This window comes from Hyperolius riggenbachi, chromosome 4 (assembly GCF_040937935.1).
Source record: "Hyperolius riggenbachi isolate aHypRig1 chromosome 4, aHypRig1.pri, whole genome shotgun sequence".
NCBI classification, from domain to species: Eukaryota; Metazoa; Chordata; class Amphibia; order Anura; family Hyperoliidae; genus Hyperolius; species Hyperolius riggenbachi.
In genome coordinates, this window is record NC_090649.1 from 54,097,953 (window position 1) to 54,125,947 (window position 27,995).

At 45.7% G+C, this 27,995-nt stretch overlaps 1 protein-coding gene across 3 annotated transcripts in view; it reads left to right on the top strand.

Annotated features, from left to right (window-relative positions):
- The window catches only part of KIF13B (kinesin family member 13B), a 368,955-nt gene that overhangs the window by 260,067 nt on the left and 80,893 nt on the right, over window positions 1-27,995 (top strand). For all 3 annotated transcript variants that reach the window (XM_068280045.1, XM_068280046.1, XM_068280047.1), the window contains exons 27-32: window positions 723-822; window positions 2,153-2,279; window positions 14,787-14,842; window positions 17,298-17,422; window positions 19,632-19,808; window positions 26,499-26,591. In XM_068280045.1, the coding sequence (XP_068136146.1) occupies window positions 723-822; window positions 2,153-2,279; window positions 14,787-14,842; window positions 17,298-17,422; window positions 19,632-19,808; window positions 26,499-26,591 (678 nt within the window). The remainder of the gene's footprint in view (window positions 1-722; window positions 823-2,152; window positions 2,280-14,786; window positions 14,843-17,297; window positions 17,423-19,631; window positions 19,809-26,498; window positions 26,592-27,995) is intronic.

The window sequence follows — 27,995 nt, forward strand, 5'->3', positions numbered from 1 at the left end:
TGAACCGGCCCTATGTGACCTCCCTGTGACCCTATCCACTTTCTCAGGAGCTAACGTATGCTGTTCGGGAAAATTTGGGTTTCTAGATTCATGTCTGTATTCAAACACCAACACTATTGATTACTCTGAATGCTGAGCAGATACAGCATATCTTGAGCAAATACGCTGTGCCCAGTTGCAGTGTCCGTTGACTCATTCACATTACTCACTGTTCTGCATCTGGTCTGCCATTGCCGTTGCCATTCGGGTTCACTGGTGCTGCTGCCACTCCCCCTCCGCTCCAGTGCACGGGACAAGCTGAGCACCAAGGAGGATTCTCATTGGACCATCACTCAGTGAACCAATGAGACTCCTCCCTGGGGAGGGAGGATTCCCACTGGTCTGTTGCAATCCAGCGAGAGTCTGTTGCTTCTGTGAAATTGCCGTTTATCATCATTATGACAAAAACGGTGATATCACCTTGAGGGATCCAGAGCCTCCGAGGACCGGAAGAAGAATGGCTGCCAGAGTCTGGATCCCGAAGGGAGGTGAGTTGAGACGCCCGCTGGGCTGCAAGCTCTGCATATACCTCCTGGCAGCTACCCCCGAGACAGGCTTGGGCTTACCGCTCCTGGCTTGTTTGTTCCACCCCGAACCTAACTCGGGGTTACCGCCAAGTATATTAAAGCACTTGAGATTTTAGGGATCAAATGTGAAACTTTTATTGCTTTCTGTCTTCACAGGATCGGGATTTGGACAGGCTGAAGCGGAAATGGTTAAACGCACTCACCAAACGCCAGGAGTATTTAGACCAGCAGCTGCAGAAACTCGTCAGCAAGCCTGGTACACATGCACTCTCTATGCTAGTATAATGCAGCTTTATATGTCCATGGCCTCAATTCACTAAACTTATCTCCTGTCTTTAATAACTCTTCTAGAGTTGTCACCATGGTGATGAGGCATGTAGTATTCAGGAAACATTTTACCTCAGGCAAGCCTAAAGTTAACTCTTCTGTCTTTAAATTAACTCTCCAATCCTTAAAATAACTCCAGAGTTAAAGACAGGCTGTTAATTAGCTGCATGTGAAAATAACTACACAGGAGGTAAATTAACTACAGAGGAGGTAAATTAACTACAGGAGACGATACTTAAGGAATGAAGAGGTAAGATAACTCTCTCACGTATGGAGGTAAGTTTTCTCTTGCCTTATTATCTCTAGCATGATCTTAGTGAATTGAGGCCTATGTCTGTTACCAGAACAATCGAGAATGTAATTTTCTATTGTCTATTTGCTATACTGGTGGAGTTAAAAGCAGGGACACCGAGAGCCCAATATGGTGTAGTAAGTATTGGTTGTAGTGGGAGAAGGTAGAGTAAGTCAGGAGATACAGGCAAAGCAGGGTTACCCCTTAGGCAACCACTGTATTGGCAGGTGGGGAGAACAAGCCTGTCCCCACTCAGGATTAAGAAGTCTCTCTCTGTAGGTAGGAAGAAATGCGAGGATTTTCGCCCTTCCGCCCAGGGTGGATTGGTACAGTATCAAGGTAGACAGAGGCGCCAAAAGTATAAAATTAGGTAACATTTTTAAAACATGGAGGTGGTGGGGGCGGGCCCTTATCCACTCCAAAGGATATGACTAAGGGATGCGTTAAGTTATAGCCCGAAAACTTTTATTAATACACCCCACACTCCACTCTACCTTGATATTTGTTATACTGGTTGTCCCATGACTTACCGATGACCTGCCGCGTCGATGCAAACAGCCTAAAAATGTGAAATTTGTTTCTGTGGAAAGGGAAAAAAAGTTATTCAAAAAGACCTTGTAGTTTTTGAGAAAGTCAAAGAAAAAAACGAGTAAACCAGTAAAATAACATTTTGCAAAAGTACACAGAGGGCACAGCGGGGTAGAGGTGACATAGCAGAGGCAGAGGGGAAACTGATGGAGTAAGGGACAAAGGGGGACACAGAGGGGGACACTGGAGGCACAAGAGGGCATAAAGGCGGTACAGGGCACAGAGATGACACAGTGTTCCGACTTATGGGCATATTCAGGCTAAGATCGGACCTACAGTTCCTATCTCGTTCATTAACTGGGGGACTAGCTATATTCCTGTAAGATATTTCCCCTTTAGAAGCCTGAATTGTATGATAAGACTGCTCCTTTGCCTGCAGATAAGACCGAGGATGATGCAGATCGGGAAGCACAACTCTTGGAGATGAGGCTCACTCTAACCGAAGAGAGGAACTCCGTCCTTGTTCCCTCCGCAGGAAGCGGCATTCCAGGAGCACCAGCAAACTGGCAAGTACAACTTCCTGTTCCACATGCCATGGTTTCTAACACTTTCATACTGCAAGAACCCCTGCAGTTCTGATAACTAGAATTATAAACGATGACTAGATGGTCAATGAGATGTTAGAGAACCCAAGCTGAAACTAGAGTTAAGAAACACATACTTGCCTTAGGAGAGGGAAGCCTCTGGATTCTGATAAGGGTTTTCTTGCTGTCCTCTCGTCCCCTGTTGCCGCCTCTCTTCTGTCACAAGCACGGCCGTGCTGCAGCAGCTCCGGTTTACTGCCCAGGCGCGGCTGTGCTCAAGCATACGCAGTATTGCCCTGCTACTGCTTGAAGAGGAGCACCCCTGATCAGATTACCGAGAAGCCCTTATTGATAATCTTTGGAGGATCCACAAGCGGCCAAAGGAGACCGGAGGACACAGTTAGACGCCTCGTTAGGATCTAGAGCACACATGTCAAACTCCGTCCCGTGGGCCAAATATGGCCCTCAGTCATCAGATTTGGCCCTCAGGTGGTTTCCCTACCTTGCATTATATTTGTCCCACTCTAGACCACCAGAGAAGCGGAGGGTAAGCCCTAGATCACCAGGGAAGGGGGGGGGGGGGGAAGCACTAGATGCCAGGGAAAAGTATGGAAGGTGGGGGGGGGGGGACACTAGACACCAGGGAAATGCATAGGTAAAGGGGATGGCCACTGGACACCAGGAAACTGTATGATGGAGCGAGAACCACCCACTAGACACCAGGGAACTGTACAGGAGAAGGAGGAGGGCCATTAGACACCAGGGAACTGTATAGGAGAGCCATTAGACACCAGGGAACTGTATAGGAGAGGGAGGAGGGCCATTAGACACCAGGGAACTATGTAGGGAAGGGATGGGGAGCCATGTGATTAAACACCAGGGAACTTTATAAGGGAGGGAGATGGCTAATAGGCATTGAGGTCGGCCCGGGAATTGGTCCCAGAGCTCACTTTCGGCCCACTTTGTATTCAAATTTCACACCCATAAATCTAGATGCTTCCCTATTCTAAGTATGTAATATTGTAGCCGAGGTGGCTCAGGTACGCTTTAAAAATGACCGATTGCATGCAAATATAATGCAGATTATATGCAGTTTTAAATGAGCAGCTAGGGTGCGCTGGGGAAGAAGTCTGTGACATCATAGCCGATGCTGATCTTTCATGCATCAGTAGTGTCTGAATCGCACACCAGAAACAAGCATGCGGCTAATCCCATCAGACGTCAGTCAGAAACATCTGCTGTGCATGCTTGTTCAGGGGCTATGGCTAAAAGTATAAGAAGCAGAGGATCAGCAGGACTGCTAGTCACCTAGTATTGTTTTAAGGACTAATCCAGTGAAAAAAGTAAGCAGTTAAAATCCGACAAAACTGACAGGTTTTGAGCTAGTCCATCTCCTCATGGTGGATTCTCCTTTTTTTTTCCCCCTGAATCGCAGTTTACCCGCGAAAACCGTAAGATGCCAGCCAGGGCAGTTTCTAGGCTAAATTGCACCCAGGGCGAGTGTGTCAAAATTGCGCCCCCCCCAGGAGCCAGGTATAGGTGCTCGCAGTATAGGCTAGCCAGGTCTAGTTGCACCCAGTACAGGTAGCCAGTCAGGGAAGGACTGGTACCTTTTGGCCTGGGAGGAAATTACAACCCAGAGGCCCTATCATGGCAGCCCCAGCCCAAATGCATAGCTTTCTTGTGTGCAAATGTATCAACGGCAGTGTAAAGCAGCAATATATATCAGTTACATACATACATGAAATGAAAGAACCGTTACCTCCGACACATGAAATGCAACAACCGTTATCGCTGACACATGAACTACAACCACCGTTACCGCTGACTCATGAACTACAACCACCGTTACCGCTGACACATGAACTACAACCACCGTTACCGCTGACACATGAACTACAACCACCGTTACCGCTGACACATGAACTACAACCACCGTTGCCGCTGACACATGAACTACAACCACCGTTACCGCTGACACATGAACTACAACCACCGTTACCGCTGACACATGAACTACAACCACCGTTACCGATTACACATGAACTACAACAACCGTTACCGCTGACACATGAACTACAACAACCGTTACCGCTGACACATGAACTACAACCACCGTTACCGCTGACACATGACCTACAACAACCGTTACCGCTGACACATGAACTACAACCACCGTTACCGCTGACACATGAACTACAACCACCGTTACCGCTGACACATGAACTACAACCACCGTTACCGATTACACATGAACTACAACCACCGTTACCGCTGACACATGAACTACAACCACCGTTACCGCTGACACATGAACTACAACAACCGTTACCGCTGACACATGAACTACAACCACTGTTATCGCTGACACATGAACTACAACAACCGTTACCGCTGACACATGCAATGAGACAAACGTTACTTCTGACACACAAAATGCAGCAAACAGGAAAGGCCACAAACCTTTCCTTCCACACATGTTCAGTAAACGTTAGGTCCCACCCATGAAGCAAACATGTTAAATGTGGATAACAGTACCTCTGCAATGAACATACATTACCCCACAAAAATGAAATACAGCAAAATGTTACCTCAGACATAAATGCATTAAATGTCCCCCCCCCCCCCCCCCCCCCCGGGTGCTGGTAGGGTAGGAGTAGTGTGACATGAGTGGGGAGGAGGGTGACACTGGGTGGGGAGAGTGACACTGGGAGGGTGCCTCACCTTCTTTTCTGTGTCCCTTTGTGGCCTGGCTGCTGCTGTGACTGTGTCAGATACACAAACAAGAAGCATGCTGGGGACAGAGCCAATGTATGCGGCCAGAATGCTGGAGGTGAGCAGGAGGCAGGGCACGCAGGCGTCTGGAGGCTGCTCAGAGTTGGGCAGGAGGTTGTGCATGCAGGCAACATAGAGCGATTGGCCAAACAGGGACATTGTCCAGGACATATGACCCCAAATCCGGAATGTGCCCAGGGTAAAGTCTGACACCTGTAAGCCATAGTGCAAGGCACAGAGGTGCTTCAACCCCCCCCCCCCCCCCCCAAAAAAAAGTGGGTGCAAAAAAACAGAGATGCTTCCTTCCCACCGTTGGTGCTGGGCACAGAGGTGCTTTCAACCAGACAGTGGGTGCTGGGTACAGAGGTACATCCAAGCCCCCCCACCTCCATGGGTGCTGTGCACAGAGGTGATGCCCATGCAAAACCCTCCCCCCTAGCTTTGGGTGGCAGGCATAAAGGTTCTTTCTTCCAGGAGTGCTCACCTCCCCTCCCACTGTGGGTGCTGCGTACTGGGCACAGGTGTGTTTGAACCCCCTTTTTGTAACTGTCGGCTGGGGTGCTTGCCCCCTAGCAGGAATGCACAAAGGTGCTTCCAACTCCCCCCCCCCCCCCCCCTGGGTGCTGCGTGCTGTCGGCAGAGGTGCATTTGTGGGTGCTGAGCACGGAGGCAGAGATGCTCCCCCCCCTCCCCCCCGAAGACAGCAGTGCTCAAATCCCCCCCTCCCCCGACAGTGGGTGATGAGCACAGAGGCAGAGCTGCTTCCACTTCCCCCTCCCCAGACAGGAGTGCTGCTCAACCCTACTTCTCCCTTCTACCTGTAGGCAGAATAGGATGCACGCAGGGGCCATCGGTGCTTCAGTTTCATTGGTTCCAGGCTGCAATGATCTTCCCCGCCTCCATCCTCCGCGGCAGCCGCTCGTTTTCTGTCCCTGAGTCTTCTGCACCTCACGTGTAATCATGTGCAGAGGAACCCGGAAGTAGAAAACAAGCGGCCGCCGAAGACTGGAGTGGAGTCAATGAGACTGAAGCAGCGCTGGCCGCTGCGTGCATTAGATTCTGCTGACAGGGACACAGGAGCGCCCCGAACACAGTGAAAAATGTGCCACGAGGGGGGAGGAAATCTCCCCCAGGTCAGTCTGCACCTGATGCCCGCCTCTGCGCCCTTCCACCTGCCGATCTGTCCAGCGCTCAGTGCGGTCGCACTATCCGCACGGCCCTGGAAACGGCCCTGATGCCAGCCTCCATACTCGCTTGCATACTATTTTGGCAGTTAGACTCAGCAACTGCCGTTCAGGAAATGCTTTTTAAAATCAAAGAAAACTCTGAGAATCCCCCATGAGGAGATGGACTAGTCAAAATCCTGTCACTTCTGTCAGATTGTAACTGCTAACTTTTTTTCCGCTGGAGTGGTCTTTTAAAATGAAATAAACGTCAGCCTCCATATGCATTTAACTTCAGGCTCCTTTAAGTTAGCGGAGGCCCCTTCAAGACTTGCTGTTTGCTATAGGAGGCCACTTTTCCCTCCACCGTGTCTGAACAAGACAGAAGGTCAGATGGAGCCAGAAGTCACTGACCCCTTTTCCCTCCAGTGAAATGTCCCCTGGGGCCCTTTCATGTCCTGATAGTAAAAAGCATATAAAGTGTACATACACTATACGCACCAGTCAGCATATTGTTACCTGACGTTAGCAGATGACTACCAGGGGTGCTGCGATCTCACTCCTAAAATATTTCACACTTGATCAAAGTAATTCTGACCTTGTCCTGCAGATAAATCACATTTAAGTAGCCGTGCACTCAGGGGGCTCCTGTGTTAATTATCCAGCGCGCTCAGTTAAAAGGAAGTGGCGATAAAAACGGCCGCCTCGTTTACGCCGCCGCTGCCTCCAGTATTAAACGCCTGGTTCCCTTCACTCAGGCAGCGGCTCCGTGCAATTTTCCAGGCATTAAGAAACAGCAAATTAAAACCACAGCGAAACCCCGGCATTAATTATACATGAAAGGACAGAGGAGGTGAGTAATGTTACGCACAATTTAGTGGTAATAAACCAGCCCCGGCGCTGACATCCCGAATCAATTAGCAGGACATAATAATTACAAGGGGAGAGGATGTTGAAGCAGCACTCTCTCCTCCTGGCTGGGCAGGCCTTGCAGAGGAGAGCTGTTCAAGGCTTTTCTAATAGGTTGCTGTTTATAGGGTTTTTTTTTTCCAGTATGTATATTTATGGCAGTATTATCACTGTAAAGATGCTTCTTAATCAGAACTCAGAATTTAGCCGCAGGACAGTTTTGAGTTGAAAACGAATCCTGTTTGTTGGCTAAAGTGGTACATGCAGGTCATTCTTTTTTTGAAATATGACTACAGTTGAGATTAGATTGCAAGCTCCTTTGGGGGCAGCCAGTGACATGACTATGTACTCTGTAAAGTTCTGTAGATGTCAGTGTTATATTAATAATAATAATATTAATAATATAGTAGGCCATTTGGCTATGACTATGGTAAGATTAGATTGTGGGCTCCTCTAAAGACAGTTAGTGACATGACTATGTACTCTAATGTGCTGCAGAAGATGTCAGTGCTATATAAATACATAATAATATGGTAGGCCATTAGACTATGGCTATGGTAGGATTATACTGTGATTTCCTCTGAGGACCGCTAGTGATGTGACAGTGTACTCAAAGTGCTGCAGACAATGTCTATGTAGATACACAATAATATAGTAGCACATAGATGGTGACTATGGTAGGGATTAAATTGTGAGCTCCTATGAGGACAGTCAGTGACATGACTATGTATTCTGTAAAGTGCTGCAGAAGATGTCAGTGCTATATAAATACAGCCCCCGGCCGCCCATTACGCGGAGTGAGGCAGGTTCCTCAGGTGGCGGAAGTGGAGGGGGGCAGCGCCCGCCTGGCTGTGCGTGGGAAGGGGCCGTAGAGCTAGAGGGGTTAGCAGCCAGGAAGGGGGGCAGCAGGCACAGCGGTGGGGAGGGGGGTTGCTCTCCCCCTCCAGCTACAGTGGAGAAAATAATTATTTGACCCCTCACTGATTTTGTAAGTTTGTCCAATGACAAAGAAATGAAAAGTCTCAGAACAGTATCATTTCAATGGTAGGTTTATTTTAACAGTGGCAGATAGCACATCAAAAGGAAAATCGAAAAAATAACCTTAAATAAAAGATAGCAACTGATTTGCATTTCATTGAGTGAAATAAGTTTTTGAACCCTCTAACAATAAGACTTAATACTTAGTGGAAAAACCCTTGTTTGCAAGCACAGAGGTCAAACGTTTCTTGTAATTGATGACCAAGTTTGCACACATTTTAGGAGGAATGTTGGTCCACTCCTCTTTGCAGATCATCTCTAAATCCCTAAGGTTTCGAGGCTGTCTCTGTGCAACTCTGAGCTTGAGCTCCCTCCATAGGTTTTCTATTGGATTAAGATCCGGAGACTGACTAGGCCACTCCATGACCTTATTGTGCTTCTTCTTGAGCCACTCCTTTGTTGCCTGTGCTGTATGTTTTGGGTCATTGTCGTGCTGGAACACCCATCCACGACCCATTTTCAGTTTCCTGGCAGAGGGAAGGAGGTTGTCGTTCAGGATTTCACGATACATGGCTCCGTCCATTTTCCCGTTAATGCGATTAAGTTGTCCTGTGCCCTTAGCAGAAAAACACCCCCAAAGCAAAATGTTTCCACCCCCATGCTTGACGGTGGGGACGGTGTTTTGGGGGTCATAGGCAGCATTTTTCTTCCTCCAAACACAGCGAGTTGAGTTAATGCCAAAGAGCTCTATTTTGGTCTCATCAGACCACAGCACCTTCTCCCAGTCACTCACAGAATCATTCAGGTGTTCATTGGCAAACTTCAGACGGGCCTGCACATGTGCCTTCTTGAGCAGGGGGACCTTGCGAGCCCTGCAGGATTTTAATCCATTGCGGTGTAATGTGTTTCCAATGGTTTTCTTGGTGACTGTGGTCCCTGCTAATTTGAGGTCATTCACTAACTCCTCCCGTGTAGTTCTAGGATGCTTTTTCACCTTTCTCAGAACCATTGACACCCCACGAAGTGAGATCTTGCGTGGAGCCCCAGAGCGAGGTCGATTGATGGTCATTTTGTGCTCCTTCCATTTTCGAACAATCGCACCAACAGTTGTCACCTTCTCTCCCAGCTTCTTGCTAATGGTTTTGTAGCCCATTCCAGCCTTGTGCAGGTCTACAATTTTGTCTCTGACATCCTTGGACAGCTCTTTGGTCTTTCCCATGTTGGAGAGTTTGGAGTCTGCTTGATTGATTGATTCTGTGGACAGGTGTCTTTTATACAGGTGACTAGTTAAGACAGGTGTCCTTAATGACAGTGACTAATTGAGTAGAAGTGTCTAACCACTCTGTGGGAGCCAGAACTCTTAATGGTTGGTAGGGGTTCAAAAACTTATTTCACTCAATGAAATGCAAATCAGTTGCTATCTTTTATTTAAGGTTATTTTTTCGATGTTCCTTTTGATGTGCTATCTGCCACTGTTAAAATAAACCTACCATTGAAATGATACTGTTCTGAGACTTTTCATTTCTTTGTCATTGGACAAACTTACAAAATCAGTGAGGGGTCAAATAATTATTTCCTCCACTGTATGTGCGCAGCGTGTGTGTCAGCAGCAGACGGGGAAGTAATTACCCACCTTTTCCTTCCGCGTTCCAAGCGATGCGTACCACCGCTCGTCACTTCCTGCAACACCGCCCACTGTATTGGCAATACAGTGGGCGGCATCCTCACAGGTTTCCCTCAGGCGGCAAAAAGTCTAGAACCGGCCCTGTATAAATACATCATAATAATCATAATCATAATAATATTAATATGGTAGGACAATAGACTATAACTATGGGAATTAGATTGTGAGTTCTGAGGACAGTCAAAAAATAAATACACTATTATAATTAATATTAATAGTATTGTTGTTAATAATAATTGCTTGTGCTAATCTGGTCTTTATTTGCTGGGTGGCTGGATATATATTTGGAAATGTCTGTTTGTGCTAATGGTGATTTCCGCCTCCCACTACACACGTTCTTTACTTGTTATTAAAGTGTACCTGAGGTTACAAACCTGATTTAATATGTACTTACCTCGCTGTTCTAGGGGCTCTACTTCATACCCCTCCAGGCTACTTTTTTTGTCTGGTGTCCATTTTGTGTCTGTATGCCACGTTCCTCACTACAACTGGGGCCAATTAGAGCCTGGCACATGCGCAGTATACTCTGCGCACCCCTGTATATCATACAGCCTCACAGCAGCCGTGGCTGAGAGCATCCTGGACATGCATTGTTCAGAAAGAAGCAGAACTGCGCATACCCAGGACCCTCCCAGCAATGGCTGTCCAGCCGTGCCGGTGCAGATACAGAGAGGGCATATGGACAGCGCCTGCATCCTCAAGATCCAAGCTGAGATCCAAACGGGGCATACAGCGGAAAGGACGGATAGCAGGATTAGAAAGTAGCCTTGAGGATTCTGAAGAGCCTCTAGATTAGAACATTAAGGTAAGTATATATTAACACTTTTATTTTCACCTCAGACTTGCTTTGTTATAGAACCACTGCCATGTTGTCCCTTGGTTATATAGAACAGTTCTGTTGCTTTCATGGTAAAGTGAACCTGTTTAATTTAAGCTAAAAAAACACCCAAATCTCTCCCTGAGATGCAGGTACCACGTTAAGCCTGTATATGGAGCATTGCCTCATCCCCGTAGCTGGTCAGCCCCTCCCAGTTCACACTTGTATCTGTCGCCTCTGTATTCTGAACTCCAATGCGGAAGGGGATGTTGGCCTTACCACTAAGGCCCCACCTCAGAAGGGTGTCCCAGAGGCATCAGGGGCCTCGTGAGGATGGGGTAATGCGGAGAGACACAGTGTACAGTGATATAAAATAAAACAGTGATGCGTAGTATCTGCCAGGACCATTTTTATAACACCGATACCTTATGGTGCTCGTATCCCTGAGAGACCGTTAGCTGTGTGTACATTAGACAGCTGACACATTCTTTTGAATGAACCCCCGGGAGCAACAAGGTTAGTGCTGAAGTCAATCTGCTCTCGCTTCATTTCACACTCTGCTGTATGTAATTGAATACAACCTATTTGAATGTAAACCATGGTCCACTTGGGAAAATGGGTAAAACTGATTTTCTTGAATACAACTATATAAGGTGTTTTAAAGGACTAACCTCACAGAAAATTGTAAAATATGCATACACATACTTATGGTGCACATACACGGTACAATAAAAACTTTTGGTTTTCCCGTTTATTCAACCAAAACGATCAAATCAAATGAAAGTTGAAAAAAATCTTTTTATCAAGAAAAACAAACGATTATCCAATTTTTTTTCAATAAAATTCTGATCAGACATGTTGGAAAAATCTTGATATTCGATCTGACGGCATAATCGAACAAAATTATCTAATCGAAAAAAATGAAAACATTGTACCATGTATGGGCACCATTACACATACATTTCTGTGCATTACTAATTGCTGTCCTCCTAGGTTCCTGTCATTAGCAGTAGGATGTAACATCTGACAGGTTTTGGACTAGTCCATCACCACGGGGTATTATTAAAGTTCCCTTTAATTTCAAAAGCACTTACTGCATGCCAGTTGCTCAGTCCAACTGGAAAGAGAAAAAAAAAAGTTTACAAAAGCAATCCTTGGAAATGGTCTACTAAGAGGTCAGTCAGCCTACCTACTCATTTGCAAAGGAAAAAAGATACTGAGAATAGCCCATGAGGAGAGGGACTAGTCTAAAACCTGTCAGATTTTTACTCTGCTTACTGTAAGTGACAGTAGCATAGGAGAAAAGTAATTTTATAGTGCGTTTTTACCAGGGCTGTGGAGTCGGTACAAAAATCCTCCGACTCCTCAGTTTAGGATTCCACCGACTCCGACTCCTCGACTCCGACTCCTCTAATTTGCATATTACAATCTTGTTGATTGAAAGTATGTAACATGAAATTCGTCTCTAACTGCCAACACTTAGGAATTTTAAAAGACAACTGAAGTGAGAAGGCTATGGAGACTTGCCATATTTATTCCCTTTAGTCATAGACTACAACTAGTCCTTGGTAAGAGTACTTGTAAAAGGTACAAACCGGAACAAAGAACATCTATCAGGCCCTAGGCAATGTAACTGTGGGTACATGTAAGAGTGATGTGCAGGTACTCTGCAGGGGAATAAGGGGATTCTTCCTCTATTACACATTCTTCATGCACAATCTGAACAAGGTTTATGGGTGACAGACAACACCTCTGTGTTCAATGTGCACAACATTCTCAGTGGATTCCCTGCAGCTCTGTGGGGAGAGCATATGTAGAGTATAGTACTACTGTGTAACAAAGTAAACCTTAGACAGATGAAATTAAAGTTTTATACATACATGGGGCTTCCTCCAGCCCCCTTCAGGCTAATCAGTCCCTCGCTGTCCTCCTCCACCACCTGGATCTTCTGCTATGAGTCCAGGTACTTGAGCCAGTCTGGCGTAGTGCGAATGCACACACTCCGCCGCCGGGAGCGTACTACATCTGCGCAGCACTATTGCGCAGGTGCAGAACGCTCCTGGCTGTGGGAGCGGCATGCGGCCGGACAGCGCTGACTGGCTGAATTACCATGACCTCATAGCAGAAGATCCAGGTGGCGGAGGAGGACAGCGAGGGACTGATTAGCCTGAAGGGGGCTGGAAGAAGCCCCAGGTATGAATAAAACTTTTATTTTCATCCTTCTCAGGTACCATTTAATTTGTAGTCACCAAACCAAATTTTAACACATCAAATTATTTGATTTCATGAGCAAAAATGTATAAATTATACATTTGCATAAATCAGCATCAACACAGAATTATTTCCATCTCATTGACCATCTCTATTAGTGACACGGCTACAAATCAGGCTTTATACTTACAGCATAGATGTTATTTAGTATATATATATATATATATATATATAAGAGATTCCTGTGTACACATCATATGTACAGTCACAATCAGATGTGTATATCTGACTTTAAAAATACGGGGACTGCTTTATTGAAGCAGCACAAGTAACTAATTTTGATTGCTTTAGTTCATTTTTGTGGACTAAGCACAGCTATTAATTACAGTTTAAATTCATTAGGAGTCGGAGTCGGTGCATTTATTTCCGACTCCAGGCACCCAAAATTACTCCGACTCCACAGCCCTGGTTTTTACTCTGGAGAGATGTACTTATAAGCATGTGTACACATGTATTTTAAGTTTTACAATTATTGGTGAAGGTGTTGCTTTAATTGTGCCTTCAGTATATCCCCCCCTCTCCTTCTGTGGTCAGGGCCGGAGCTACCATAGGAAAAAATAGGCAGCTGCCCCAGGGCCCCAGAGCCTATAGGGGCCCCCAAGATGTCCCTCCCCATTTTAGCTGTTGCTCCCCAGGGACTCTGCAAAGTCTGTTAAGTTGGGAGGTGATTGGGGGAGGGTCAGCAGCCAGTTCAGGGGCCCAGGGAGAAAGTTTGGCTGCAACATAGGGCCTCTAATGACGCTTTTTGGTCGGGGGGTGTCTGTTGGGGGGGCCCCCAGGCTAATTTTGCCCTAGGGCCCCATTGTTACTTGAACCGGCCCTGTCTGTGGTGTGGGGCGCTGCTACACAAGAAAGGGGAGTCGCAACATATTTGGCCTAGGGGCACTAAAGTATAGGTCTGGCCTTGATCTCAACTCCAGTGTTTACTCTGTAGCTCTTCTGCAGCTGTTTCCTCTAGTGTTCAGCCTTGCAGTGGTTATGTGATGCCCTGACCATGGTGAACCTAAATGTTGTAGGGATCACACTGGAATGCTGCATATGCTCCCATTTGGCGCAAGATCAATTGGTGCTTTACCCCAACAGAGTCCCACTTTCCGTTGTCCGCTTTGGCTTACCATCATCCATTTCTGGCACACAAACCAAACATCTGAAAGGCGTCATCAGTAGACGCTGGGCCCATAGATTGATACAGCCGTGTGTATCTCCAACACTGATTGCCTGATGAAGCGTGCTTTTGACCCGTGAAACTCATTGCATGCCCGGAGAGCTTACATTAAATGTTATTGCTTATTTATAACGACTCATTGGCTGGTCATTAGATACCTGAGGGTGGTAACTACCAACCCCCCTCCTTTTAAACGGATTTTAATTGTTTTATTCTAATTTGGCGCCTCTGTCACTACCAGTTATCCGAAACCAAAGTTCCAGTGCCTGCCGATGACTTCATTTTTAAACATCCAAAACACCGGTATGCTTTGAACTTTTGAATGCACGGTACACAAACTTATTGCCTGTGATTTATATTTAGGTGCGGTATATAAGGTATAATGCTTGCCAACCTCTCTTACTTACGGTATTTTTTTTAAATATTCGTTTGTAAATTATTTAGTCAGTGTTTGCACACTGACAAAGCATACCATAAAAGGGGCTGCTTTCCTCTGCTAAGGAAATTAGCAGAGGAAAGCAGCCCCTTATTACGGTCTGCTTAGTCAGTGTGCAAACAATGACTAAATTATTTACAAATGAATATTGAAAAAATACCGTAAGTAATTGTATTAATTTCATTTTCAGTACAGCTCCTTTTTAATTCTGCCTGTTCATCTATATCCTGCATTGCATGGTCTCAAAAATCTGCAGAGACTTCAACTGTCCTTTTCTTTTTGTGTTGCCAGGACGCCGATTGCCGGAATGGAAACTCATATTCCAGTGATATTCCTGGATCTTAATGGTAGGTGCCATTCAGATTTGTTAGAGACGAACTGTGGGCCCCTAGTAATTCCTGACCGACTCTAAAGCGGACCAGAACTCTGAACTACCTCTTCTTCTTTTTTTTTTTTTTTTTTTTTTTTTTTATAAAGATAAACAACAGTATAATAACCTTTGTTATTATATTAGTGCATTTCTCTGTTTTCCTTGTGTCCTGTGCAAGAGTTCAGGTCCGCTTTTAAGACGTTGAAAATCTAGAGCTTGCGAATACCAGAACATAGTTTTAAATAACCCGATGAAATTCTCATTATAGCCTCACTGCATTATCCTTAAAGAGAACCTGAACTGAAAATAAAAAGTCAACATAACCATACACAGGTCATACTTACCTCCTGTGTAGTCTACACCTCAATCTTTCTCCTCTCCTGCGTCCCATTTGTCCACTGATCAATGGAATTCTCTCTCCTCCATTTTAAAAAGGCCAATATTTCATAACTGCGACCTGGTCAGCACACTGGTAAACTGTAATATTGCCCACTTGAACCATAGGGAATCATTAATGTATTTATTTATTGTATTTATAAAGCACCAACATATTACGCAGAGCTGTACTTTAAAGCGGACCCAAACCAAACATTTTTTTCATTCAAAATATTTAGTTGCACCACTCATACTAAGATAAATAAACACTCCTTCAAGCCTATGCGCATTTCAGTGCCTCCAATAAATGTAAAATATTTTATATTTGTCATCATGCAGCTGAAAAAAGGCTGCCATTTATTATTATAAATTAGAAAATCTTGTATTTTTAATTTTGGTCCACTTTAAGGTTACAGACAATATTTAGGGTGACATACAGCAATAAGACAATACAGGAATACATGCAAACCAGATCACGCTGCACAGTATGAGCATAAGGTAATGCTTAGTCAGTCACTGGATAGAGCATGGAGCTTAGGCAAGTTGAGTTCACTCAGATCCATAGGATGTGTGTATGGTAATGAAGGTGTGTGATCAGGAAGGAGACATAAGGAGGAGGACCCTGTCCGAAGGCTTACAATCTAGAGGGAGAGGTGGGGACACAAAAGGTGAGATTTGAGGGCCTTCTTGAAGATGTTGAAGGAGGGGGAAACCCCAATGGGGGAGGTAGGGAGTTCCATAGTGTTGGAGCAGCTCTTGAGGAGTCCTGGAGGTGTGCATGGGATTGGGTGATGCGGGGTACATGGACATTTCCTTGCACATTCAGTTGTAACTGACTGGTATATTTCAGTTCTGACAAAATATTGCCAGAACTGGAAGGGATCACTGTAAGAATAAAATGGTGAGCTTCTGAGAGGAACTGACGGTGAGGTTAGTATGTAATATTCATTTGCAGCTACATCATGTGTTTATTTTAAATAATTTTACTTGCTTCAGGTTCTATTTGACCACTAGCCAACCGTGTCACGTCGATGGGCTAGGCCTCGGCGGTAGTCCCCGGACCGCCTAACGCCGATCGGTAAGGTCCTGTGGGCGTGTTTTGCAGGAGTTTGCACGTGCTGATGCGTGCACATCTCCGTCATCAGCCTCCCAGCGGTGATCGCCGCTAGGAGACTGTTAGATGGCGAAACCACCGTCTAATAACACTGTACAGCGCTGCAATCTAAGGCAGCGATGTACTGGGGATAGCCGTGTGACATGGCTGACCCCCTGGGATGCACGAGAGCAATCAGCTCTCATTGCCTGAAGCCTATGACAGCTGATCGCTGTGATAGGCTGGCTAGGGGAGGGAGGGAAAAAAATAAATATTTATATAAAATAAACCATCTCAGGAGCCATCACAGCCCACCAACAGAAATCTCTGTTAGTGGGGAGAAAAAGGGGGGGGGGGGCAATCACTTGTGTGCTGAGTTGTACGGTCCTGCAGCAAGGCCTTAAAGCTGCAAGGCCTAATTAGTGAAAAATGGCCTGGTCACTAAGGGGGTTTAAGCCCGGGGTCCTTAATTGGTTAAAGGATATGTCCGAGGTGAAAAAAAAAAAAAGATATACAAGACAAATAACATTTATATTGCGCTTTTCTCCTTGCGTGCTCAAAGCGCCAGAGCAGAGCAGCAGCCACTAGGGCGCGCTCTATTGGCAGTAGCAGTGTAAGAGAGACTTGCCAACGGTCTCCTACTGAATTAATGCTGGCTTACTGAACAGGCAGAGCCGAGATTCGAACCCTGGTCTCCTGTGTCAGAGGCAGAGCCCTTAACCATTACACCATCAGCCAACTGCCTGGTGCTTCCTCTAGCCCCTGGCAAGCCTATCTGTCCCTCGCCGCAGCTCCGGTGTCCCCTCGGTTGGAGATGCCGACCTCACCAGGTCGGGATCTTCTGCACCTGGAGTGTTCTGCGCAGTACTTCTGGAGGGATTTACTGCTTTTTAAGAAATGCTGAAGTTTTGCCTTGATACAAGTCCACGGAATAATCTCAGACTTGCCCTTCTCTTTGCTGCAGCGGATGACTTCAGTTCGCAGGATAATCTGGATGAACCAGAGGCAGCCGGGTGGGACGCCACCCTCACCTCAGAAGCAGAGGATGAATTTTTTGATCTCCAAATAGTCAAACACCACGATAGTGAGGTTTGTATCCAACATTCACTTTTATTCTTTGGGGGTTTTTTTGTTTGTTTTTTTTATCTTCCCAAATTCTAATAATCAAATAGTTGCACAAAATGTATCTGTTTGATTTAAAAAACAATTAAAATAAAAATGGAGACAGCCTGAATAATGAACATATACATTGTTTTCTTGCAAACATGGGACAGCTGCCCTTATGCTGAACTTTCCTCCATGTTGGAGGGTGGCAAAATACAGTTCTCGATGTTGGAGTATCAACAGGATTATAACTTAAATTGCAGTGTAATAAAGCTACCACAAGATGTCCGTGTACAATGATGTTAATATCTCTATGGTATTGTGATTTCCTGCATTCAGTCTGTGGTACTCTCTGCACTTCATGATGGTGGTGTAGATCTCTGCATGTTTTTCATCAGTAAAGAGTTCTAACTTGTTATACTGGGTGCCTATCTGCATGTATAGAACACTCTGCTCCAACACTTGACATTCACAATTCCAGCAAATATAGATACCTCCAACACAAAAAAAAATAAAATGACAACCATGTGTGTACGTGAGGAGCCCCAGATCCAAGGCCAAAGTCTTGACCAATGTCTTTCTGGACTTCCTGTTCAAGTGGTGGATTTTTTGTTGATGTTTCCAGTCCAGGAGCGCCCATTGCGTAGATTGTGATCTACTCTGGGAGATCGTAAAAAGGACTTTTGGGTAGAATCCCACACCTCCCGCTTGAGTGACGTGCGAGTCGTACTCTGTCCCTTTGACCGGGATGAGCATCATTTAAAAAAAAAAAAAAAAGATTGCCCCAGAGCTGCAACCACTGACAGTCGTAGCACCAGGGAGTCCACCAGCATACGCCCCACCAGCATACACCCGGATCCCACCGGGGTGTACAATCAGATGCATTTAACAAATGCCTGTGTGCCAAAACATTGTGCTTTTTGTGGCTATGTTACCACTAATAAATTAAGCTAATATTGCAAAATCCAGGTGGAGACCCAGCTTTTTCTACTCTTAGCTTCTGATCGACCCTAGTTAACATTTTGTACAGTTTTGCTAGCGGCCCTCCAGAACATCTTGTGATAATGTACCTATTAGACTGGTGTCTTGTCGCCTTTGGGAAGCAGTCGTGCTATAACCTTATCATAATTGGGTAATCTTTATAGTGGCGGCTAAGACTTGCAGTTTCCTGAGATTTGGGGCGTTCTGGCTTTTTATCCTTGTCATTTTTACTAATCCGCATCATTCTATTTTATTCACCATTTTAAATGTTGTAACTAGATTCCTGTTTGATACAATTTTGAATTCTTAAAATTATCTGAGCCTCATGGGATTTTTTTTTTGTTTGTTTCATTGACCTTCCCTTGGGGCTTATTCACACCGGGGCGCTTTTAGGGAAGCATTTCAACACTTTGCTGATCACTGGTAGTGATGGAACAAACCATTCGCCTGTCCCTGTGATGAGCTGTTCGTTGTCTGCAGCTACTTCCGGGTCAGCAAGGTCTTTAATGGACTACTGTAGGGGGGAAAAGAGTTGAACTTACCTGGGGCTTCTAATGATCCCCTGCATACATTCTGTGCCCACGCACCGATGCTTCTGTCCCCACCTCCAGTTCACTTCTGGAATTTCCGACTTTGAAGTCAGAAAACCACTGCGCCTGCACGGCCGTGTCCTCGCTCATGCTGACGTCACCAGGAGTGTTTTGGGCAGGACCAGTACGGTCTACATCTGCGCAGTACGCTCCTGGTGACGTCCGCAGGAGCGAGGACGCGGCCGTGCAGGCACAGTGGTTTTCCGATTTCAAAGTCGGAAATTCCAAAAGTGAATGAACCGGAGGTGAGTGGCTGCGTGGGCACTGAATGTCTGCGGGGGACCATTAGAAGCCCCAGGTAAGTTCAACTCATTTTTTTCCCCTATTACAACCCCCCCCCCACCAGTAGTCCTTTAAGTAATGCGCAGGTGATGGCCGGGTGGCGCGCGTCCTCGAGTGTGCCCCTGCGGCCGGAATAATCTTTGTCGTATACAGTTGTGACTATACACAGTGTCGCCTGCATGCTAGGAGTGCTTCTGATTGCGGGCGCACGATCAAGAATGCGATCACACTTTAAAAAAGTAGAGCACATCATAACTTGCATGAAACTGATGGAAAAGAATAAGGGATTTCTAAAATGTGTAATTGGTGACCACATGCCTAATTTTGCGGTGTTCTTTCAGGTGAAGGCAGAGGCCTCCTGGGACTGCACCGTCCACAACTGCCCGCAGCTCAGTAAAGGCTCCTCTGCAGATGAGCGGGTTTACCTGATCATCCGAGTGACTGTTCAGCTCAGTCACCCCGCCGAGATGCAGCTGGTCCTACGCAAGCGCATATGTGTCAATGTCTACAGCCGCCAGGTGAGAACAGAGGCATAGTAATTTACCTAACAGCTTGCTTTTAGTGCCCAAGAGTACAGGGGTTCTAGCTTGTTCTTAACCTGGGTATTGCTTTTATATTTTTTTTCGATTAGTGTACCCGAGGTGGCATGTGACACTATATAAACAACGTATTTAGTAACTAGACCTTGTTTCCTTTTTTCTTTTTCTGCTTGAATGAGTTAACTTTCAGGCATGCAAGTTACAGCTTCTTTTTGTTGGATTATTTTCAGATTATGTCTTAACCACTTGCCGACCGCCTACTTCATATTGGCGGCGGCAAAGTGGCAGCCCCAGGACCACGTAACGCAGATTGGCGTCAGGTCCTGGGGCACTCTCTGGCCGGGGATCGCGCGCTGGAATGCGCGCGCATCCACCGGCAATAGGCTCCGCCCACCCGCGACGTCAACCCGCCAGCCAATCGGAAGCGCCGGCGGGTTGTTAACCCGACGATCCCCGGATAGGAAGCGTATAATACGCTTTGTAATGTTTACAAAGTGTATTATACAGGCTGCCTCCTGCCCTGATGGTCCCAGTGTCCGAGGGACCACCAGGGCAGGCTGCAGCCACCCTAGTCTGCACCCAAACACACTGATCTGCCCCCCCCCTGCCCTCTGATCGCCCACAGTACCCCTCAGACCCCCCCCCTGCCCACCCCCCAGACCACCATTTGCACACAATCACCCCCCTAATCACCCATCAATCACTCCCTGTCACTATCTGTCAACGCTATTTTTTTTTTAGTCCCTAAACTGCCCCCTGCTCCCTCCTGATTACCCCCCTCACCCCTCAGATTCTCCCCAGACCCTCCCCCCCCCCCTGTGTACTGTATGCATCTATCCCCCCTGATCACCTGTCAATCACCTGTCAATCACCCGTCAATCACCCGTCAATCACCCGTCAATCACCCCCTGTCACTGCCACCCATCAATCAGCCCCTAACCTGCCCCTTGCGGGCAATCTGATCACCCACCCACACCAATAGATCGCCCGCAGATCCGACATCAGATCACCTCCCAAGCGCAGTGTTTACATCTATTCTCTCCTCTAAACACCCACTAATTACCCATCAATCACCCCCTATCACCACCTGTCACTGTTACCCATCAGATTAGACCCTTGCGGGCACCCAATCGCCCGCCCACACGCTCAGATTGCCCTCAAACCCCCCCTTATCGATTCGCCAGTGCATTATTTACATCCGTTCTTCCCTGTAATAACCCACTGATCACCTGTCAATCACCCCCTGTCACTGCCACCCATCAATCACCCCCTGTCACTGCCACCCATCAATCAGCCCCTAACCTGCCCCTTGCGGGCAATCTGATCACCCACCCACACCAATAGATCGCCCGCAGATCCGACATCAGATCACCTCCCAAGCGCAGTGTTTACATCTATTCTCTCCTCTAAACACCCACTAATTACCCATCAATCACCCCCTATCACCACCTGTCACTGTTACCCATCAGATAAGACCCTAATCTGCCCCTTGCGGGCACCCAATCACCCGCCCACACCTCAGATTGCCCTCAGACCCCCCCCTTATCAATTCGCCAGTGCAATATTTACATCTGTTATTCCCTGTAATAACCCACTGATCACCTGTCAATCACCCATCAATCACCCCCTGTCACTGCCACCCATCAATCACCCCCTGTCACTGCCACCCATCAATCAGCCCCTAACCTGCCCCTTGCGGGCAATCTGATCACCCACCCACACCAATAGATCGCCCGCAGATCCGACATCAGATCACCTCCCAAGTGCAGTGTTTACATCTCTTCTCTCCTCTAAACACCCACTAATTACCCATCAATCACCCCCTATCACCACCTGTCACTGTTACCCATCAAATTAGACCCTAATCTGCCCCTTGCGGGCACCCAATCACCCGCCCACACCTCAGAACGCCCTCAGACCCCAGCCCTGATCACCTCGCTAGTGCATTGCTTGCATCTATTTCCCCCCTCTAATCACACCTTGAGACACCCATAAATCACCTCCTGTCACCCCCTAGCACACCTACCCATCAGATCAGGCCCTAATTTGCCCCGTGTGGGCTCCTGATCACTCGGCCAAACCCTCAGATCCCCCTCAGACCCCCTTCCGATCACCTCCCCAGTGCATTGATTGCATCTATTTTCCCCTCTAACCGCCCCCTGAGACACCCATCAATCACCTCCTGTCACCCCCCTAGCACTCCTATCCATCAGATCAGGCCCAATACATCCTGTCATCTAAGAGGCCACCCTGCTTATGACCGTTTCCACAAAATTTGCCCCCTCATAGACCACCTGTCATCAAAATTTGCAGATGCTTATACCCCTGAACAGTCATTTTGAGAAATTTGGTTTCCAGACTACTCACAGTTTTGGGCCCATAAAATGCCAGGGCAGTATAGGAACCCCACAAGTGACCCCATTTTAGAAAGAAGACACCCCAAGGTATTCTGTTAGGTGTATGATGAGTTCATAGAAGATTTTATTTTTTGTCAAAAGTTAGCGGAAATTGGATTTTTATTGTTTTTTTCACAAAGTGTCATTTTTCACTAACTTGTGACAAAAAATAAAATCTTCTATGAACTCACCATACCCCTAACGGAATACCTTGGGGTGTCGTCTTTCTAAAATGGGGTCACTTGTGGGGTTCCTATACTGCCCTGGCATTTTAGGGGCCCTAAACCGTGGGGAGTAGTCTAGAAAACAAATGCCTCAAAATGACCTGTGAATAGGACGTTGGGCCCCTTAGCGCACCTAGGCTGCAAAAAAGTGTCACATGTAGTATCGCCATACTCAGGAGAAGTAGTATAATGTGTTTTGTGGTGTATTTTTACACATACCCATGCTGGGTGGGAGAAATCTCTCTGTAAATGGACAATTGTGTGTAAAAAAAATCAAAAATGTGTCATTTACAGAGATATTTCTCCCACCCAGCATGGTTATATGTAAAAATACACCACAAAACACATTATACTACTTCTTCTGAGTACGGCGATACCACATGTGTGACACTTTTTTGCAGCCTAACTGTGCTAAGGGGCCCAAAGTCCAATGAGTACCTTTAGGATTTCACAGGTCATTTTGAGACATTTGGGTTCAAGACTACTCCTCACGGTTTAGGGCCCCTAAAATGCCAGGGCAGTATTGGAACCCCACAAATGACCCCATTCTAGAAATAAGACACCCCAAGGTATTCCGTTAGGAGTATGGTGAGTTCATAGAAGATTTTATTTTTTGTCACAAGTTAGCGGAAATTGATATGTATTGTTTTTTTTTTTTTCACAAAGTGTCATTTTCCGCTAACTTGTGACAAAAAAAAAATCTTCTATGAACTCACCATACTCCTAACGGAATACCTTGGGGTGTCTTCTTTCTAAAATGGGGTCACTTGTGGGGTTCCTATACTGCCCTGGCATTTTAGGGGCCCTAAACCGTGAGGAGTAGTCTAGAATCCAAATGCCTCAAAATGACCTGTGAATAGGACGTTAGGCCCCTTAGCGCACCTAGGTTGCAAAAAAGTGTCACACATGTGGTATCGCCGTACTCAGAAGAAGTAGTATAATGTGTTTTGAGGTGTATTTTTATACATACCCATGCTGGGTGGGAGAAATGGACAATTGTGTGTAAAAAAAATCAAATAATTGTCATTTACAGAGATATTTCTCCCACCTAGCATCTGTATGTGTAAAAATACACCCCAAAACACATTATACTACTTCTCCTGAGTACGGCGGTACCACATGTGTGGCACTTTTTTGCACCCTAAGTGCGCTAAGGGGCCCAAAGTCCAATGAGTACCTTTAGGATTTCACAGGTCATTTTGCGACATTTGGTTTCAAGACTACGCCTCACGGTTTAGGGCCCCTAAAATGCCAGGGCAGTATAGGAACCCCACAAATGACCCCATTTTAGAAAGAAGACACCCCAAGGTATTCCGTTAGGAGTATGGTGAGTTCATAGAAGATTTTATTTTTGTCACAAGTTAGCGGAAAATGACACTTTGTGAAAAAAAACAATTAAAATCAATTTCCGCTAACTTGTGACAAAAAAAAAAAATCTTCTATGAACTCACCATCCTCCTAATGGAATACCTTGGGGTGTCTTCTTTCTAAAATGGGGTAATTTGTGGGATTCCTATACTGTCCTGGCATTTTAGGGGCCCTAAACAGTGAGGAGCAGTCTTGAAACGAAATTTCTCAAAATGACCTGTGAAATCCTAAAGGTACTCATTGGACTTTGGGCTCCTTAGCGCAGTTAGGGTGCAAAAAAGTGCCACACATGTGGTATCGCCGTACTCAGGAGAAGTAGTATAATGTGTTTTGGGGTGTATTTTTCCACATACCCATGCTGAGTGGGAGAAATATCTCTATAAATTGACAATTGTGTGTAAAAAAAATAAAACCATTGTCATTTACGGAGATATTTCTCCCACCCAGCATGGGTATGTGTAAAAATACACCCCAAAACACATTATACTACTTCACCTGAGTACGGCAATACCACATGTGTGGCACTTTTTTGCAGCCTAACTGCGCTAAGGGGCCCAAAGTCCAATGAGCATCTTTAGGCTTTACAGGGGATGCTTATAATTAGGCACCCCCCAAAATGCCAGGACAGTGAACACACCCCACAAATGACCCCATTTTGGAAAGTAGACACTTCAAGGTATTCAGAGAGTAGCATAGTGAGTCCGTGGCAGATTTCATTTTTTTTTGTCGCAAGTTAGAAGAAATGGAAACTTTTTTTTTTTTGTTTTTTTTTGTTACAAAGTGTCATTTTCCGCTAACTTGTGACAAAAAATAAAATCTTCTATGAACTCACCATGCCTCTCACTGAATACTTTGGGATGTCTTCTTTCCAAAATGGGGTCATTTGGGGGGGATTTGTACTATCCTGGAATTTTAGCCCCTCATGAAACCTGACAGGTGCGCAGAAAAGTCAGAGATGCTTGAAAATGGGAAAATTCACTTTTGGCACCATAGTTTGTAAACGCTATAACTTTTACCCAATCCAATAAATATACCCTGAATGGTTTTTTTTTTTATCAAAGACATGTAGCAGAATAACTTTCGCGCTCAAATGTATAGGAAATTTTACTTTATTTGAAAAATGTCAGCACAGAAAGTTAAAAAAGTCATTTTTTTGACAAAATTCATGTCTTTTTTGATGAATATAATAAAAAGTAAAACTCGCAGCAGCAATCAAATAGCACAGAAAGAAAGCTGTATTAGTGACAAGAAAAGGAGGTAAAATTCATTTAGGTGGTAGGTTGTATGACTGAGCAATAAACCGTGAAAGCTGTTGTGGTCCGAATGGAAAAAAAGGCTCTGGTCCTTAAGGGGTTTTATGACTGCAGTCCTTAAGTGGTTAAAGGAAACCTATGATCACTTAAAAAAAAAAGGTTCACTTACCTGGGACTTCGGTCAGCCCCCTGCAACTGCCCTGTGCCCGCACTGGTACTCAGTGATCCTCCGGCTCCCGGCCGGGAGCGTCCTGTGCAGGCATAGTATGTTTTCGCATACTGCACCTGCGCAAGACTCACATGAGGGTGTGCCTGGCTAGGGCCACGCAGGTGTAGTGGCCATTACTGGCGAAAGCGAAACTGAGCCCCGGCGGGGGACCGGAGGGACGTTGAGTACTGGCACTGGACGGGCACAGGGCGGCTGCAGGGGCTGCCCGAAGCCCCAGGTAAATGAAAGTCTTTGCAGCCATAAAACTGTCCTGCAGAGGACAACTTCTGAAGGCAGGGGATAGATACAAAGTACAATAGTAGACAATAGTTCATGTATTTTAGCTATGTGATACTTGTTAGACTGTCACTGAGCAGATACAATAAAACATTTACTTTACTTTGTAAAAGTATAAACCTAAAATAAAACCATGGTATATCTATAAAAAATAGAGGCAATGGAATTCTTCCTGGGCTAGTCTTAAAAAATAAATCAAGCCAAAACGCTTTAATCAACCTGTGCAAGCAATGTTGATAGCACGAGTTTGCTTTCAAACCCCAAAGTGAATTATTTATTTTTGTTGGGAGCTGAATGAACCAGGTTTTAAGTCGCACTGATATAGCTTATGGGCTCAATTCACAATCACAGTTTAATCCAACGCAAGCAGTGAGTGACCCACAGCAGGACACCTGCCTCTAGTGATGAGGCCTGTGAGTTAACTTGCCTGTGGGCTGCTCCTTTGACCAGAGGCCCTAAACCAGTCATGAACAGAGCACACAGCAGGGATTGATCACCAGACGAGTTTAGCATTGATTAGAGCAGGTAAGAGGGCCTCAGCCAAGGTCCTTTCTTGAAAAAAAATATCCCTATTGGGGATGTCCCACTTCCTCGGCCCATGTTATTTCCCAAGAACAGGAATATCTCACACATTCGTCTAGTTCTTCTGCTATTTTTGTTTCTTTGGAACAAACTTACCTTGACTTTTTGTCCAGTCCATGTGAACGGTAGGCAGTCAAGGAAAACTGTGCATCCTGACAGAGGTTCTGTCCCTCCGTCACTCTCTATAGGATATTAGCTGGTGAAATTGATACTCATCAGGGGTAACCATACATTTTTGCAGGTGTATTATCCTGTAATATCTTTTCTCACAGCAGTCATTCAGTTACGTGCACTTAACATTGCAGAGCATAATTTTGAAACTTTATATCATCTTCTCTCAGGGGTTTGCCCAGAATTTCCTCAGAAGAATGTCTCATAGAAGCAACATCACAAGCTGCGGTGTTACCGTGGAGATAGTATCCAATATTCCAGAGGTAAGTGTTGCTGAGGAGACGGTCTCAAATATTCCAGTGGTGAGTGTTACCAGGGAGGCAGTCTCTAGTATTCCAGAGGCCAGTGTTGCCGGGGAGATGGTCTCTAGTATTCCAGAGGCAGGTGTTGCGAGGGATGCAGTCTCCAGTATTCCAGAGGAGAGTTGACGGGGACATGGTCTCCATTATTCCAGAGGGCAGTGTTGTCTGGGAGACTGTCTCTAGTATTCCAGAGGCGAGTGTTGCTGGGGAGACCGTCTCCATTATTCCAGAGGGGAGTGTTGCCGGGGAGACAGTCAATAGTATTCTAGAGGTGAGAGTTGCTGGGGAGACATTCTCCAGTATTCCAGAGGCGAATGTTGCCGGGGAGACAGTCTCAGAGGTGAGTGTTGTCTGGGAGATGGTCTCCAGTATTCCAGAGGCGATTGTTCCTGGGGAAACCGTATTCTCCAGTATTCCTGAGACGATGCACAATTTAACTATTTAGACTTTCACCCATAAATACAAAGTGATAGATTCTTGCTTAAAGAGACTCCGTAACAAAAATTGCATCCTGTTTTTTATCATCCTACAAGTTCCAAAAGCTATTCTAATGTGTTCAGGCTTACTGCAGCACGTTTTACTATCACCATCTCTGTAATAAATCAACTTATCTCTCTCTTGTCAGACTTGTCAGCCTGTGTCTGGAAGGCTGCCAAGTTCTTCAGTGTTGTGGTTCTGTGATGCATCTCCCCCCTCCAGGCCCCTCTCTGCACACTGCCTGTGTATTATGTAGATTAGGGCAGCTTCTCTCTTCTCTCTTATATTTACAAGCTGGATAAATCCTCCTCTGAGCTGGCTGGGCTTTCACATACTGAGGAATTACATACAGGCAGAGCTGTCTGCACTATGCAGGAAGAAACAGCCTGACACTTCAGTGGAAGATAGCTGCAGGGGGAAAGAAACACACAAATGATCTCTTGAGATTCAAAAGGAAGGGTGTATACAGCCTGCTTGTGTATGAATGTATTTTCTATGTGTGGACATACTGTACATCAACCTACTTCCTGTTTTGGTGGCCATTTTGTTTGTTTATAAACAAACTTTTTAAAACTGTTTTTAACCACTTTTAATGCGGCAAGGAGCGGCGGAATTGTGACAGAGGGTAATAGGAGATGTCCCCTAACGCACTGGTATGTTTACTTTTGTGCGATTTTAACAATACAGATTCTCTTTAATATACAAAAGTTTGGAACGGCCAAAACCACAGAATTGGGAATCAGTTGGTGCACGCTTTATTCTCGGTCATCCTCTCCACTTGTTCTTAAATAGATTTCAGAAGAAATTGAATTAAGAATTGCAGCCCTTGGTTACCCCATAGCCCTCCGCTCCTCCATTGTGAACCCCCCTCCCACCCCATTTCCAAAT